Raw genomic sequence first — 17,844 nt, forward strand, 5'->3', positions numbered from 1 at the left:
GGGAGGCTGAGGCAGGAAGATTCCTTGAATCCAGGAGTTAAGAGGACAGTCTGGGCAATATGGTGAAGCTCCATTAAAAAAAAAAAAAAAAAAAGATATATATATATATATTATATTATAATTATAATTTTACAATTATATTCTTATATAAAATATTTTATATAAAATTATATTTATACATATATAAACACATACACGGGCAGGGGAAAGGAGTTCATGACTGTTGGCGTTATTATTGGTGTCTCCTTACAGAAGATAACATTCAGAATAGACACAAAGTGTTATATTCCACTAGCAATAATATATTTCATAAACATTTTTTTGTTCTTTCAGTACACTCAATGCTTTCTTTCCCTTTCTAAAATTTTCTTAAATTTTTCCTGATTTCTTCAAATGAAATCTCTTTCCAGAGGTTCTGCCCTGATGCTTTGTAAGGTGTACCTGCAAATCACTTGAGGAGCCCATCTACATTGTCCAAATCTTTGAGGGTAGGGCCATTAGATATGCTTTTAATGAAGTTCCTTACGTGATTTTCTAGTTCACTAGAACCTTTTGTATCTGATACTGCTTACTTTTTGCCTTATAATGTCAATTGACATTTATTCCCTGTAAGATAATCTTTTTTTTAAGAATATCTCCAAATAAAACTTTGCATATAGTAGCTGCTCAACAAAAAAGTGAAAGTGAAATTTTCACTCATCTCTCAAAATGACTAGATCTCCTTCCATGTTTTATGACTAAACTATCTAGAGGAATACAAACTTGAAATGATTTTAAAGTTCACTGCCATCTTTTACTAAGCATCATAATGTATTGTCTTTACAATGTAGCCAAATATTGGTGGTCTTTCCAGTCTGCTTAAGTACAATACACTGTAGTGCAAATTTCTGAGTACTATTTTGCTATGCAATAGAAAATAAATTTAGTGTTTCCTAAGCATTCCCTATTGTACTTTCAAATGCAGGAAGAAATCAGCAGAGAATAGAGGTTCCCTAAAACCTTAACACAATTTTAGACAGCATTTGCTATCATTTAAAAACATACAATGCTTTACAACTATTCTTGTACAATCTTTTTGCTTACAATGACTATAGTAAAACTTTTCTTATTTTGTTGCAATGACAAGGCATAGAAACAGCTGTATTTTCTCTCAGCTTACTATACCAACAGGATTACATGGTGACCATGCTCTCATGATATAGCTCCCACGGGATCTAGAAAGCTTAATTCTTACTGTGACCCTGTGGGGTTTCCATAATCATTTAAAAGATTTTACATTAATAAGCTATGTGTTTGCACTTAAGGGATTGTTAATAAATATCAGACTCAATTCTTAAGCCAAACTGTTTTACTGAATCTACCTTGTTATGATGGCAATATGCTCAAATAACCCAGGTATCCTATTCTCAGGTGTCTGGAAAATAAATTCTCCTATAGCATACACTTAATTTAAAACAAATAAAGAAAATTTAAAAATATTAAACATTCCCAAGGAGTCTCTGACTTCCCTCTCATAAAAATGAATTTAAAAGCGATATTCAGTAGGTGATTACTAAATTGAAACATGTACTTGTACCTGAAATGCTTCATTGAAAGCTGATGCCCTTATTTTTAAAACATTTTATTTCACACAAATTTCATATGATTCAAAAGCAGTACATGCTTGAGCATGTTTCGCAAATAAAAGATTCTTTCAGTTCTTCAGGTCATCCTTCCTCCAGAGGAAAATAAATAAAATCACAAAATCTATAGCATATATAGAAAATTTTCTTTTATAAGAACAAAAATATTTGCAGAATTTAGTAGATATTTAACCTTCAATCATTTTTCCTTAAGAAAAAAATATCTGATTTAACTTTTTTCTTGTATTTTTTGAAGAAGATACTCCATTTGCAAATTCAAGTTTGGCTGGCCCTTTCTAGTCTTTTTGCTCAATATTTTGAACACTTCCATTTTCTTCTTTTTGTAGAGTCTTTGAGCTTCTTCTCTCTCTTTTTTTCTCCTCTCGAACTCCTGAAATTATTAACATATGTGACATTCACTAATCACATGCAGTAGAAATAATTTAGAAATGGTCCTGAAATAGCTATCATCATGCAGACACTCTTCAGGTTTGTCTCTTACATTCTGCAAGATGTAAATACGTTCCCAAAATTGAAGCAGTATATAATACTTCGCCTTCACAGCATAAAAATACATGGTATTACATGGAATAATGTAAAGCTACTGAACCATTTTACATATTTATATGCAAATAAAATTAGGTCAAAGAAGAGAGAAGATACACATACCAATGTACTGATTTACTCAATTAAATCCACTGAAGAGTTAGAGGAGACTTTAAAGGTTATCTAGTGTAATTTTTCACATAACACTAAAAACTTCATTTCCAAAAACTTGTATCTAGTATTCCTTTTGTCATCTATTTTGCAGTTTAATTTCAAAAAATTTATTGACTACTTTCTATATATGTGTTAGACATTATGATTTTGACCACTTAAGAACTAGAGTTCTTTTGTATGCTAAAACAAATATTCAAGTTTGAGTATAAAGAAAAAAAAAAAAAATCAAAGTTTTAAATGGTCCTAAAAAGCCACTACTCAAAATGTACTATAATACTCTTGCTAACTTAAATATAAAAGTTGAAAAGAAGTTCTTAAATAATGTAATATGTGCACCAATTTCCAATTTCTCCTGTGATGCACATAGCCAAAAAATGACACATTACACAAATATAGTATTTATATTTACTCATAATTAACAAAGTACTCTCTCATAATTATGTGAAACCACAGTACATGCCATTCTTTTAAAGCTTTTAAATAGCTGGGTACAGTGGCACACACCTGTAATCCTAGTGACTCAAGAGGCTAAGGCAGGAGGATTCCAAGTTTAAGAACAGCCTCAACAATTTAGGGAGACCATAGCAACTTAGTGAGACTTGTCTGAAAATAACAAGTAAAAAAAAAAGGCCTGAGAAGGTAGCATGGTGGCAATTTACTTCTGGGTTCACTATCCAGAAGACCACTCCCACAAAATTACAAATAAAACTTTTGATGCTAGTTTATTATGTTTATATTACAGATGAGGAACTGAGCTAGGGATTTCTGACAGGGCAAGCTCTCTGACAAGGGGTAGAGCTGACTCTCATATCCAGATATGGTAAGTTTCCAATATACTACATTATATCACTTAAAATTAATTTTTATATGGCATTTCATTTACTTCTATAAGCACTTAAAGATTTTAAACATATTTGTAAATTTAGGTATATGGAGTCTAGTTTACCCCCATGGAGTTTCTCTAAGCAAAATATATATATTTTAATATCCTTACCATCAATTATGGGTCTGTATTTAACATTCTTAATTTCTCATGTGTAACAGTATTGGCTTTAAAATTTGAAATCTACAAGTTCTAAGAAATGGCTAATTTCATGATACAAAGCCCTTGTTCTATATAAAGGAAAAATTTTAAGTATACTAAATGTTTTACATTTAGTATGCTTTATCTGATACACTGTTTCTAAGTAGATGCTTAGAAAAAAGCACAAGGGTCCAGTATTTCCAGAGATATTTCTGCTTCATCCTGGTCTGCCATTGTTAAATCTGTTTTCTTAGCTACAGGTATTTATTTTAAATCAAAAAGAAAAAGGCAATTGATCTAACCACAGCCTCTATACTATGAAAATTTTGTTGAAGTTAAAGATAATTGTTTTACTCTTTGGAAAAGGTTATTAAAATTCTCATTTTCTGAATGATAACTGAGTAGCAACTTTCTGCTAAGATAAAGTAGGTAACAAAAAAAATAAAAATAAAGATTATACAAAATAGTGGGTTTTTTGGTTGGCAAAATCAACTCTCAATATTTTATTCTAACACCTCCCCTCTGGTTTTTACTTGCTTTATTGCAAGATTATGAATATCATTCATATTATGTAGGTCAGTGGTTCTAAAATTTATTACACTCAAGAATCTCTTGAGGTATTGGTTAAATATGCCAGCTCCTGGATCATTATCCCAAGTGTTCATATTATTAACCTATAAACAGTATCTTTAAAATCCTATTCTTGACCTAGCAGTATTTCTTGAGACAATATAAAATAACCAATGTATGAGAACATGATGCAATTCTATCATTCAAGAAATATTTACAGTTGGGAGGCAGAGGCAAGAGGATAACAAGTTTAAGACTAGCCATGAGAACTTGTCTTAAAATAAAAAAGGGCTGGGATGTAGCTCAGTGGTAGAGAACCCCTGGTTTCAATCCCAGTACCAAAAAAAGAAAGAAAAAGAAAGAAAAGAAAAGAAAAGAAAGAGAAAGAGAGAAAGGAAAATATATATAAATTTATAGAGAGAATGCTATGTGTCCAACCCCAAGAATCATAGTTTACATATACATTCCAGGTAAATAAGGGAAAATGTACCCAAGTATTTTAAAACTATAACTTACTTGTTTCTTGGCAGCACGTTTGGCTTGTATCTGTTCATATTCTTCTAGTGCTTTTTGATTTGATGTTTTCTTTTTATTCTTTTTTGGAACAGTCACAGAACTTCGCAAGATAAATTAAGACAAAAATCACAGGTTTTAAAAATGACTTAACCAAAATTATGATGCAATTGTATCAAATATACATTTATATATAATCTTTCCCCCTAACTTTTCATAGTCAAGTTTCTAGAAAGAATAGAAATAGACTGTCATTCCCATTCACTCCTTAACTCTAATATCTTAATCTCACTAATGCATATTGAGACAATATTATTACATATTAATAATTAATAAGATACTAAAAACATACTGGCAGCTTTTAAGACTATGGATCAATTACAGGGGGGTAAATGGAAATTCTTGGAAATATTCCACCATGGAAAATACAGAAAGCTTTGAAAGATCCTAAAATGTTAACAAAATTTTAAAGACAGACTGAAAATATACATTATGTTGAAAGACATTATAGAAGTTGCTGGTATGAAGAAACTTAAATATCAAAGTTCAGGGCTAGGGAGATAGCTCAGTTGGTAGAGTGCTTGCCTTGTGAGCACAAGGCCCTGGGTTCGACACCCAGCACCCCCCCCCAAAAAAAAAAAAGATTAAATATCAAAGTTCTTTGACCTTGTCTCTCTTCTATTTCATTCACTACCATGCCTTGGACTTAGTTTCCATTTAGAATTCTATCTTAAAGCAGTATCACTTCTTTGAAAGTGTTCCTCCTGCCAAGGCTAATCCAACCACCTGGGATATCAATTATTTCTTAGGATACCTTACTAAGTAGTAATCTTTCTTTCCTTTGTCTCTCAACTTACTACTATCTTCACACCACCACTACAATAAAACATTTTTCTGTTGCTCCCTTGTTAATGTAAATAATAAATACATTCATTATCCATTATCAGAGTGTATGTCCTTTTTTAGCTCCTTATTTTTTCCCCTAAATTTTCAAAGACAAGTTCCTAGAAAGAATAAAGCATAGACTATGATTGTCACTTCCCATTTACTTGTTACCTTTCTGATATCTCACTTCTTATCCACCACTCCAATTAAACTACCCAGGCCAAGACAGTGATGCCCTCCTACTCAAGATTCATCAATGGGTCTTTTTGGTCTCTCTTAATCGACTATTCACTAATTTTAAAAATTCTACTCTATTAGTTTGGGTGACTTCTTCTGATCCTTTCTAATTACTTCTTCTTTGTCATGTTAGAGCCTTTTTCTTTTCCTTACACCTAATTTTCCCCCAAGGTGGTTCTCTTTTTAGTTTCCATTCTTTGTCTTTAAGCAGTTAGATCCATGACCATGGCTTCAGATGACATGTGTATGTGTCGCTGAATGCTTAATCCAGGTTATCTATTGAGTATCTCACCAGTCACCAAAAATTGCCTAGGCCACAAACCTAAAAATCTGTTCTCAGTTCTGTTTTCCTTAGACCTTATAGGATTTGACAGTTGGCTAATCCCTATTTCTCACAACTTTCCTCTGCTGACTTAGCTGTCCTTCCATTTCCCCAATTCTCCCATTTTGACAAGTTTATTTAGCTTCTTCACTTTTTTTTGTTTTGTTTTCACCTCAAAATAAAAAGCATTTTTTTCTTAACTTGACTCATGATTTAATTCTCCTCACTTCAAACATCACTGGAAATAACTTGAATCTATAGTGCTAGAGCTTACTTTTTTGCTGAACAATTTTTTACTGAACAACTCCATTGTGTAATATGACAGACAAGTCTACTGAAAAAAACAGAACTTTTAGTGTCTATGCCTTTATCCCCAACTACACTATTTTTCTATAGTCCTAGTGTATATTAACTTTAGCACAAATAATTCGCATTAAAAGAAAAAATGGTCTCAAGTATTACCAGACTTCTTTGCAAGTTTAGATTTTTAGTATGCTTTTACCTGAAACATATGGAGAAACAGTTTTATAAGTTAGCTCTTACAATACCAAATTTTTTGTGGAGCCAAGTCATTTGTTTTTTAATTATAACCCATTTCCTATCCTCTGAAGAAAATTCAGATTAGTAACAGCAGTAGTAGTAGTTCACACTTATAAGCCCTTACCCTGTGTTATACACCTTTTTAAATGCCTGATATAAATTAATTCTGTCATCACATGTCACGAAATACTAATACCATTCACCTCACTATGATCCACACGAGTTGTGCACCATGGTGACTCTCAATTACATACTATTATCCTTTGCATTTTAGAGACACTATGAAACATATGCTAACCCTGGCTCCAAAATCTCAGCCGTTATCAACCACACTTAGAATAATTCCCAAATATTACTTAAAAATATTAGAAATAGGAGTTAACTATGGTCCAAGTAAGTTACACATACATAAGACAGAAAGCCAAAACTCAGATATCCTAATTTTAATTTCATCACTCTTTCATTTATGCTAACCTTGTCTAATCCAGTCATTTAAAGTTAAAAAGAATTATCCCCTGAAAATATCCTTACCTACTTACACCTTGACTTCTAAAATGTGTTAAATAAAAAATATCCCAATTCCTATATAAACTATCCTATAATACCGGTCATAAAATACTACTTACATTTAAAATAAAAGATTTCAGAAGAACATACATACTTTTCTGTTTTGCTGCACTGTTCTGGTTGAGGCTGATGAACACTATATTGGTCTTCAGACAAAGTCTGGTCTATGCTACACTCTTTTTCAGGCAAAGGCTGATCAACTTGTTCTTCTGACAAAGGCTGTTTAACTTTCCTCAGTTCCTTCTTGAGTCTTTCTTCCTCAGCTAAATAAAGATGTTTTAGGTGATCTGGGTAGTGATCTGTGAATTGGGATTCCTGTGAAGTTTGAGCCCTCTTTTTCTTCCATAGCAATTTCTTGTAATGTTTCTGAATCTTCAGTTTTCTCCGAAATGCAAAGCCTTGTCCTACATTGAAGGATATCAGCAATGATTACTTTCACAAAACATAAATTGAATGAAAAGATAAAGCTGTTAATTAAAAATGAAAACCTTTATACATTACATTCAAATGTTACAATTATTTGTTTCTTTAAAAATTATTTTAAATTTGGCAACAAATTTAAGCAGAGGGGCTGAACAGCAGGTTGACCCTCTGCAAAAAGATTAGGCAGACATTTGTCATACAACCACCTAAAAATCTCAAAAACTGACCAGTTCAGACTTGCAAACTTGAATTTATAACTACTCACAAATCAAAACCAAATTTCTTTAGTTCATCTAACATAATCAGGACCTTCAACGAATACTTAGAAATAAACACATCTATCTTTTTACCTTAGAGAAACTTACTACATAACGTATTGTCGAAAATAATGCAACTCAAAGAAAAAAGGACAGTGTATGCCTTTCTGAACAACTAGCAATTATCAGAAGGCTGAACTTATTTTACAGTTAGGCATTCAGAATGGACTCTGAGGGACCTAACACCAAGGAAAAAAAGAAAAAAGAAAAAAAACGAAGGAAAAGAAGACCGTGAAATGCGAATGGCTACTGGTAATTTGTAATCAGTAAAGTTTAGAGACTATTTCTAGCCCTATCCTCCTCTTCATCCTCTACCATAATACAGGTACAAAAGTATATACCTAACATACACCCAAGTGGACCTCTAGACGCTCTCTGCTTAGGGCAATAGAGGAAGAGTTCTCATGATGAATGGTGTTACTTCGAAGGAGGTATTTTAACCAGATTTAAGATGATCAACAGTTCCCTCATCTTCCCATCCAGAGCTCTGGGAAGCTCACGGTTTGGCGGTTTTAGGAAAGGCTTCCTCTGCCCCCAGCAGGACCCGGTCTGGTTCCTAAAACCTCCTTTCAAGCTTAGGCGGGTCGCGCATCCCGGGACTTGGTAGGCCTGAGGACTTCTAAATGGCTGTCTTCTTACGTACCCTCGCGAACGCTTCCCGAGAAAGCCTGAGGATAGTTAGGCCGCCAGGTCCTCTGTTTCACATTCTTATTCCTGCATCCGGCAGGTGAAACCCCCTCCACACGCGGCCCCAAACCACCAGTTCTCAACCTCGCTGCCGGCCTCACGGGCGCCATAGTGAACCAATTCCGTCGACCGACAGCCACAACTGACGCTCCCAAAAGGCGTCACCAAGCCTAACCAATCACTCGCCAAACTAAAGGCCGGCTCGGAACTCTACTGATCAGGCCTGCACTACTTTTGTCAGAGCCGAAGTCGCGCGGCCATGTTTGCGCCACCTACAGCCCCGGAGGGTGCGCGTCATGGCCGCCGCTTGCCCTCTCCCGGCGACCCAGGACTTATCCATGCTGCATGCCAAGTTACAGGGACTGCTGCGGTTCCTGAGGGACGCACTGCCCATTTCCAATGCGCACACGGTGGACTTTTACACACAGTCCGTGTGGGAAGAGCTGGTTGACTTGTCCCCCGAAACTGTGCTAGCGGCATTGAAAAGGTCCACGGCGGAGGCGGAGGCGGAGGCCCGGCTTTCGGAGGCGCGCCCCCTGGTGGAAGCAGAGACGCGAGCAGGTGAATGACGGCGTAGGCGGGGTGGGAAGGGAGGAGCCAAGGGGCCCGTTTGCGCCGCTCGCCTCCTGGTGGAAGCACATTTGCCTAGTGCAGCGGCGGCGACCCCGGGGAAAACCGGGATCAGGTTACTGAGGACTGGACTACGACCGCCCTTCTGCGATCCCTTTTTGTAGTAGGGTGTATTGCGGATTACCATAATTTAAGGAAAACAAGCGACGTTCGTTTAGTAATAAACAACTTTTTGACTTGAGGGAAACCAGGGAACAGTGCTCTCACCGGGTTTATAGATTCTAGGTGGAAACATGGCAGTGAATAAAGTTAACAGAAAAAAGGTGATTTCAGATGTTGATGGTGGCCAAGTAGAAGAGAAAAACAGTATGAGGCAATAGCGATTGTGTGCAGAACCTGCCTAATGGGAAGATGAGAAGATACTGGTCGGTTAAGAGCCCCAGGAAGGGGATTTCAGACCGTGGGAAGCTCAGCCTAGATTATCCCGGACCCTGGCGGGGGCAGCAGCAGGTGCAGTCATGGACGTACGCAGAGGCCAGATCCCATAGACCTTTCTGGGCCTTAGAGAGATTTGGTATTTTATGTGTGGTGGGAAACCTTTGGAGTCATTTAGGCAGCATGGTGACCTAGTCTAATATATATATTTGAAAAGCTGACTCTGAGGGTTTTTTGAAGAATAAACTACACAGTGGTGCAAAAACTAGTTAAGAAACTATGTCATGCCACGCGCGGTGGCGCAAGCCTCTATCCCCGCGGCTCAGGAGGCTGAGGCAGGAGGAGTTCAAGTTCAGAGTGAGCCTCAACAACTGAACCAGGCCTTAAGCAACTTAGGGAGACCCTGTCTCAAAATAAAAAAAATAAAAAGGACTGGGGATGTGCTTCAGTGGGTAAGCACCCCCTAGGTTCAATCCCTGGTACTAAAAAAGAGAGAAAGAGAGGAGAGACTAGTGTAGGAAAGTGATGACTTGATTTGAATTAGGATGGTAGCAGTGAAGATTTTGCATATTCATTAATGCAGCCATGAATTTTTGTGGGCTCTGGAGTTTCCTGTGCTGGAGTATTGTAAATTCTACCAGAATCTATGTTTCAGAAACAGAATGACCAAAGAATACCGGAAGCCCCTGGGATTTCTTCTACTTTGTTTCCAGACTTTCTAAGCCCTGCCTTGCTAGTGAACTTCATTCATCAAGCATTTTCTAAATGCAAAGAACCCCTGAAGTGGCCCCTTATAATGGCACTTGGTAAATATTGGTTCTTTGAAATCACTTTTTACTGTTGGAAAGTTAGGCATCTCTTCAGTTTGCTCTGATAATATCCTGCATTTAATGATAACATGACAACTTAAAAGTCATAAATAGCAGGAACCATGTTTGTCTTGCCAGTTGATATATTCCCAGCACCAAGGAAATTACTAGGCATGCATTAAGTACTCAGTGAATATTTATTGAATTGATTGATGAGTCATGTTAGCTTTCCAAAGAAAAACCACCTTTAGATATAAAGTCCAGGAATTTCATATAGGTTTAACCCGGTCTCCCTACAATTGGAAGAATTGTCTTCCGCACCTTAATAATAATTGGATTAATTGATATTTATTATATATCCAGCAGTGTGCTAAGTACTTTCACGTGTATTTTCTCTCTTAATCTTTACATCAGCTTTGCAAGATGGGTTCTTTTATCCTCCATTTGTGGGATAGCAACTTGAGTTAATTTGCCAAGGACACAATTTTTAATGGAAAATTCAGACTAAAACCTGTGTCCTCTGACTCTAGAGTTTGAGCTCTTCATATCCATTTAAAAGTTTACTCTGAATTACTTAGCAGTTAATTACCAAGTGCATTTATTATCAAAATCATTATTTAATGGTACTAATACTTTATTTAATTATTGTGTGTTTCCCCTTCATGAAATGAGAATTGCTTTGTTCACTACTTTAACTCTAGGGCCTAGAATAATCCTGGTGAGAGTAGGTGATTAATAGGTATTTGGAGAGACTTAATTGAATGAGTGAAGAACACCACATATTTGTTTTTTGAAAGTCAGAATAAATGCTGACATCTTTTGGGAAAACTTTAGAAACTTTTTTTTTTAATCTATCCAACAGCAATGGAATCTAGAGAAGATTGTTAACTTTTGAAATATCTATAGATCTAATACTTTTTTATACAAAATATTCAATTATACAACTGTTCAGCCACTTGTAGTATTTAAAAAGTGAGTTTTAATAATCTGCATTGTAAGGAATCTCAATTTTGGGTGATGGAAAGATGGGTATTTCCCTATTATACGAGGCCAATTATTTGTGTCAGAGAGGAGAATTAGGATCATTTGACTAGATTTTTTTAATTAAACAATTGTCAGTTATTATGGACATTATAAAGTAGCTGTGAAATTTGTAAATTTTGGAGTCAGAGTTGAAATTCCATTTCTGTCATTTACCAGTTCTGTGATTTTGGGGAAGTTCATTTATTACTTCAGTCAGTAAACATTTCCCAAATGTCATCTGTGTGCCAAGTACTTTTCTAGAAATTAGAGGATTGTAAAGGGATGAAATAGACCCCCCTCCCTCCAAAAAAAATTTTTTAAGTGCTGGAGAGACAAAGTAAATGAGGGGAGACAGAAGAGGAAGATATGTTTGCATTTTAAGTAGGTTGTCCTGGCAAGACCTCATTGAAGTTAACTCAGGAGTAAAAGATGTAACTAAGGAGAAAAAAGAACCATGATAATAGCGGAGGGTGAGAAATCCAGATTGTGAGATAGAGTGTTCAAATGGGAACAGGTACAGTGTGTTTAAGGAGAAGCAGAAACAAAGATGTTCAAGTCCAAGTAGACATATTTGAGTCATATTTTATGCCTCCCCAGCCTCATAATCCACCTACCAACTTGATTTTTTAATATTAGTTCAGATTTCTTTTTAGCGTAGTGTAAATTATTACAGCTCTGGGCAATATGCTAAGTCAGTAAGAACTAGAAATGGCTGAATTTAAGCTTATTGCTATTTGAGAGGAATTGGTAGGCAATCCTTGAGCCTCTCTTCTGCGACTTCTGTAGGGTCATTATTCTTCAAAACTTACGTTGTCATTCATAGAGCTAAGAATATGTCAGTAGTCTCTAAGCCTTCCAACCCAAGTGTGCCTGATTATTTTTATTTTTGCAAAAATTACTTAATATTTTCTGAGTAGAATGGTGAGCTAGGTGTTGTGAATACAGTAGTGAACAAGGTATAATCTCTTTGTTCAAAAACTTAACATCCCTATAGGTGAGAAAAAGACTGTCAACAATTGCATAAAACAAAATGAAAAGATAAAATATTCCTTTTTAGGAGACTTTTATTCTGGTTTCTTCTTCTTTCATGTGATCTGGTAATTAAATTACTATACTTTTTTTAGATCAAGTAATATGTAAAAATTCTGTGCTCTTGAGTATTGCTCTTGAAGTGCTTTTTGATTTTTTTATATATATGTATATATATAATTATGATTTAATTTCAACTGTGTGACAGTGCTCTTATCTAAAATTAGTTGGTTTCATTTTCCAAATAAATGCTCAACCATTTTTTAATCTTTAAGATTGAAAATGTGTGTGTCAATTGTTGTATTGCTTTCTGAATTAATTTTTAAAAATTTCCCTACACAAAATTCTGGTCCCATATCCCACAAGTCAAGCTGTTCGTCCTTTATTATTCTATTCTTCTTCATGTCCTTAAGAATTTTAGTGTCATTTTATTGGAAACCATAATAATCTTCCATGACAACTTTTTACATAGTAGGTACCCCTGATTTAACTTACTTTTTAACTTGTTTGTCTTTTTATTTATCAAATAAAAGTCTAAATTTGTTTCTTTGAATATTTCGTTCCCCTCAAGAGAAAAGAATCTGATGGAGTTAAAATACTATAGTATATATTTAATGTCATTTTTATAAATATAATTAAATGCTTTGGGCATGATTAAATGAACTTATCCAGTCAATGTGATGTTGATATTGGTGCAGTACAGTCATGACTATGATTTCCTTGTTAATTATTTCTTATTCCTTCCAAAAGCATGGTTTAAATGTTTAAGTAACCTTTTTTAAATTTCATATGCAACAGTAAATTAAGCTATAATAACTTAATCAAAAAGTTTCCTAGCACATAATTGGGTGATATTAATTTCTTTTAAAAGCAACAGGATATATTCTGTTTTTTCCCTTGGTAGATTATAGGAAGATAGATAAACATTTATAAAATGTAGCTAATCCTATCTTTAATTTTCAAAAATTGATAAGACACATTTTAGCTTTTATTAAATTAAACTTTATTAAACAGTTATTAAAGATTGAAGTCACAAGTCAACTGTTAATAGAAGCCAAAACCTTAAAATGCCTAACCTGTAATCCTAGAGGCTCAGGAGACTGAGGCAGGAGAATCTTGAGTTCAAAGCCAGTCTCAGCAAATTAGCAAGGCCCTAAGCAACTCAGTGAAACCCTGTCTCTAAATAAAATACAAAAAAGAGCTGGGAATGAGACTCTGTGCTTAAGTGCCCCTGGATTCAATCGCCAGTACTAAAAGAAAAAAGAAAAGAAAAGCTTAAATTTGAATAAAAGTAAATGTTTATTTTAGAAAGCATTGTGCTGTGGAACTTTAATCAATAAGGAAAATAAAAACTATGAAGCCATTGCAGTAGCACTGATGAGAGTTAATAGGCTTTGAACCACAGCAGTGATAGAGGGAGGAGGTTTCCAAATGAAAGACATTTTTACATCCAGATGGTGGGGTGGCTGGATGTGTGCATTGAGGGCACAAGAAATATTTAAGATAATGTAAAGAGTTTTAATTTTGGCACTGAATGGAAATGCTCTTAAAACAGGAAATAGGAGAAGAGAAAGATGGGAATCTGAGAACTTTCAGTTTGGTCTGAACCTTTGAACTGAAGAAATCTTTAGGACATTTGTGTAGAAATTAATAGATAATATTTGTGTCCTTTTGAAGATTATTGTGAAGAAGGCACTGTTGGTTTCTTGAAATTCTGATCCACAGGCTGTGTGATTATTGGGTTTCCCCTCACTCCTGTAACACAAATTTTAATACATAATTGCATTTTATCTTATATCACATTCTAAATGTTCTAAATCTCTCTCACCTTACCCTACGGTTATAAATATTTGGGCTGAAATGAGATTTTATGCTTCTCTAACAGGCTCAGTGGTGCTTTTGAAGTCCTCGTAGTGACCTCAGTGATTACATCCACAGAGTTTTAGGAGAATTCGTTTCTCTTTCTGTAGCTGATGATGCTACAATAGTAAGTGTATTGAAATATTGCTGTCATTCATGCATGCAGGCATTCATTGTTCATTCATTCATGCTGTGTGCAAAGTACTTGCTTTACAGTTGACTTGTAGCAGTATTTTGTCTCTAGAAACAGATACCACAGTAAAATCTTATGAAAAGATTTTTATTCCCCTTTCAGAGACTTAACAATTATTTTACATGTAAAAATTACTTCTCAATTTCTGGAAACTTTTAGAGCACTCTTGTGGAGAGAAAAATGTAAAGGGGAATGAAGAAAGTGTTTATGAAGATAGAGTACAAAATACTTTTAAGATATTATCATATTATAAACTGTACAGGAGGAAATTATTGCCAAACCTAATTCTGACAGGTTCGCCTAATGCTTTTTTTGTTTAACTGCTATTTTGCCTGATTTCCTTTGTTGTCCACTATACTTATTACTGTGACATGATAATAGAATGTGGAAATTAAGAGCAAGGTCTTTACTCAAGACTGCCTCAGTTTACATGCCCTGCCACTTAGTATCTGTGCAAATTTGAATCAATTACCGCTTCCCTATGTCTGTGTTTTTCTCTGTAAATGGAGATAAAAGCATTATCTAATTAACTAGCTTAGAAAACTGTCTTATGAAAGGTAAAGTGTTTGGCATAGTACTTGGCACATAGCATATATGCAGTAAATGCTAGCAATAATAGTGAAGAATTACTGTGAACCCTGATGGGTGTCATCTTCCTTAGTATTTCATAACATTCAAGTAAGAGACATTTATTTTTGAAACTTTGTTTTTACTATTAATTGTAAATGTACATTCATTGTATTTTTAGTTTTGAAATTTTATTATGAATTTGTCTGCCTGAAGACCTTCATAATATATGTATGAATGACTTTTCTATCTTCCCTTATACATTGATCTCTGATATAAAAAAAGATAGTCTAGTTTCATAGTTATAGAAAATACCACCCTCCCCACGCTTCTCACTCAACTAACCTGTCTTATAACAACTATCATACAACTTATCTTAGAAACTTCTGTGAAATAATAGATTACATGAGAAATGAGAATATTTAAAGACAAGAAAAGCATATAATGAAGCAGAACAGGAACTTCCAGTAGAGGGTGTTATGGGCAAAATAATCAAGCCACATAATATACGGGTACATTGGGCAACAAATTTAACAACAGAGTTTTCCCTGTACAAAAAGAAAAAAAAAAAATCTAAGAATTAGCTGAATATAAGTAATACTGTTTCTGTTTTACTAGGTGCCAATCCCAAACTGATTATACAGGTACCCAAAGAAGTACTGTGCGTACTCTTGACACTATTATCATTGCCTTATAACTAACTTTTCACATACTGTTTCAGAGACAGAAGTAAAGACAAGATCATTGACATCTCTTTCTTTGAATCTCTAAAACCAGCAAGTCATAGAAGTTATAGGTGGGCTGAATCACTTGAAAACAAAATTTGTATAGCAAATACAGTTCCATAATTCAAAAATATTTTATTCATGGAATTCCGACCTGAGTAAAATGGTGTTAAGCCTAATGAGATAAACTTTTGGACTGTATCAGAACACTGGTCTTTTAAAAGTTAATCATTGTTGAAAATTATTATCATTGTAATTCAGACCTCCAAAACTTCTGAAGTAATGGTTTGTGTGGTAGGCTATTTTTAAAAATAAATTAACAACATTTAATTCAGGTTTGATTGGAATTTTTTCAAATATTTTCAGTAGGATAGTTAAGTTGATTTGAACCTTTAGTTTTCCAACAGAAACATCACATTTCTTTCTGTTGGCAACATTGTCCAATAACTGACTTTTATAATAGTCCCTTTGCACATTGAGATTTAATACTCTTATTCTATCACACTCTAAGAAATTGCTGCCCTGGAACCTGGGGATGTTGAGACTGCTCTTAAACCTGAATATTTCACTTAATAGTTGACTGAGTTTTCCCCTCTGTATCATGCCTAAATATTTTGATGTGGATTTTATTACTTTTGGCTTCATCAGTAAGTTCAGTATGTAAAATGTCCAAAGAACTTCATATAATACATAAAATATTTCTTAAATAAATTCACTGTAGTAATTTTGAAATCTTGTCTTTTTTTCATTGATTCAAAAATAGAAGTTGCATTTCCCTGCCAGTTTTCTATTAATTTGGTAAACATTGCCACCATCTACTTAAGAGATATTAGCTTTAAAAAGATAATAGTTTAAATATTTTTTTTTATTTAGAATTCTATAAACGTACATCAGTTATCTTGCTTTCAGGTCTTGTCAAATAGCTTCGTTATTCTTTGTGTTTAGGTGGATTTTTATAATTTTGTAAGTAACTGTGAGGATCAGCTATGCTAGAGAAGACTTCAGTGGTATATAGATTGTACCATGCTTTCATAAGGTGAGCATTTTACATATTTTATTTTACCACTGGATGGGGTTTTTGTTTTGTTGTGTCAGTTTTTAAAAAAATAATTAGCAGCAAATGGACTTACTTTGACTCCTCTGTCTAGAGTTATTTTGAACTACTACAGATAAATTGGAATGCCTTTTTTTTTTAATCCTCTTAAATAAATTGACTTGACTTAAAAATGACCATAGAAAAGTAAGATTAAGCAAATCTATCAGTGTGCCTTTATATATCCATCAGGATAGGCAGGGTTATGCAATAGTAGTAAACCTAAAACCTCAGTGACGGAAAGCAATGCAATGTACTTTTCATACATGTCCATTATAGTTTGACAGTACCGCTGACCTTGTCATAGTCACTAAGGGACTCAGGTTGAGATAAGTTCCATCTTCACAAATCACAGAGCTAGGGAAAGTTCTTCTGATTTTCTTAAATCTTCTGCCTAAAATGATGTATTTCACTCAAGCAAGATGTTGCTATACCTGAGTTTAATAGGGTATTTATACACACTCCTTCTACACAGAGGGTCACTGATATTTGTAAGTAGTGTACTACCTTCCCATATTGTTTTGAATTCGTGAGCCTTTGGAAACTATCAACAGTTACTATACTAAACTTAGAGAATATGTGGTTTCAAACTGACCGTGAAGGAAAGTGAACTGTTTCACCAGATCATAACCTGATTCGTTTTAGAATTATCCGACTGACAACACCTTAAGCACATACCTATACCCCCCTACACACACACATACATAAACAAGTGAGTCTATGGAACAGTTTTACTGTAACATTCATACCACGGGGGTTATTACATTGTTCTATAGGCAATGTGGATAGGAAGTTAATAGTGTTATAAGGATTGAATTCCTGAAAGGACAATTCATAAGTTGGATAACTATCTTACTGTTAAGATTTCAGTCTTTTTTTTTTTTTTTTTTAGCTCTTGAAACAAGCAAAAATTTAATTTGACATTTAAATATGTAATTGAGTAAAACGTTAAAACTGGATGTTACAAATAGCTTAAATAACAAATATAAACGGAACTTTTAGAGATATTGCCAAAATTCATACTAAAACAAAAATATTGTAATTTGCTATAAAAATCTAACATTTATCATTTTAAAATCTCATACTGATTAGTTATGAATTATTTAATTATTG

General features: G+C 34.3%; 2 protein-coding genes across 7 annotated transcripts in view; one reads left to right on the forward strand and one right to left on the reverse strand.

Moving 5' to 3' along the window:
• Positions 1-200: 200 nt before the first annotated feature.
• On the reverse strand, positions 201-8,576 carry Ccdc59 (coiled-coil domain containing 59). Its single transcript, XM_047548726.1, has 4 exons — positions 8,384-8,576; positions 7,095-7,404; positions 4,453-4,552; positions 201-2,013 (listed from the first exon to the last, which is right to left on the reverse strand). Exons 1-4 carry the CDS (start codon positions 8,535-8,537, stop codon positions 1,852-1,854), a joined length of 726 nt encoding a protein of 241 aa, XP_047404682.1. The 5' UTR covers positions 8,538-8,576; the 3' UTR covers positions 201-1,851.
• A 118-nt stretch (positions 8,577-8,694) lies between these two features.
• Mettl25 (methyltransferase like 25) overlaps positions 8,695-17,844 on the forward strand; it is a 96,423-nt gene continuing 87,273 nt past the window's right edge. For all 6 annotated transcript variants that reach the window (XR_007108249.1, XR_007108248.1, XM_047548721.1 and 3 more), the window contains exon 1: positions 8,695-8,988. Coding sequence is in view for 4 of the 6 variants with exons in the window: in XM_047548721.1 (XP_047404677.1) it covers positions 8,724-8,988 (265 nt within the window). In the remaining 2 variants the exon portion in view is untranslated. The remainder of the gene's footprint in view (positions 8,989-17,844) is intronic.

Source organism: Sciurus carolinensis, chromosome 4 (genome assembly GCF_902686445.1).
Source record: "Sciurus carolinensis chromosome 4, mSciCar1.2, whole genome shotgun sequence".
Lineage (NCBI taxonomy): Eukaryota > Metazoa > Chordata > Mammalia > Rodentia > Sciuridae > Sciurus > Sciurus carolinensis.

What these genes read in the sequence shown, in the direction of transcription:
- Ccdc59 (XM_047548726.1), bottom strand. Translation starts at nt 8,537, where the DNA reads ATGGCGCCCGTGAGGCCGGCAGCGAGGTTGAGAACTGGTGGTTTGGGG. An exon ending in CTCGGGAAGCGTTCGCGAGG is followed by an intron (nt 7,405 to 8,383) that starts GTACGTAAGAAG and finishes CCTTCAATGTAG; the next exon opens with GACAAGGCTTTGCATTTCGG. An exon ending in CAGTGCAGCAAAACAGAAAA is followed by an intron (nt 4,553 to 7,094) that starts GTATGTATGTTC and finishes TATCTTGCGAAG; the next exon opens with TTCTGTGACTGTTCCAAAAA.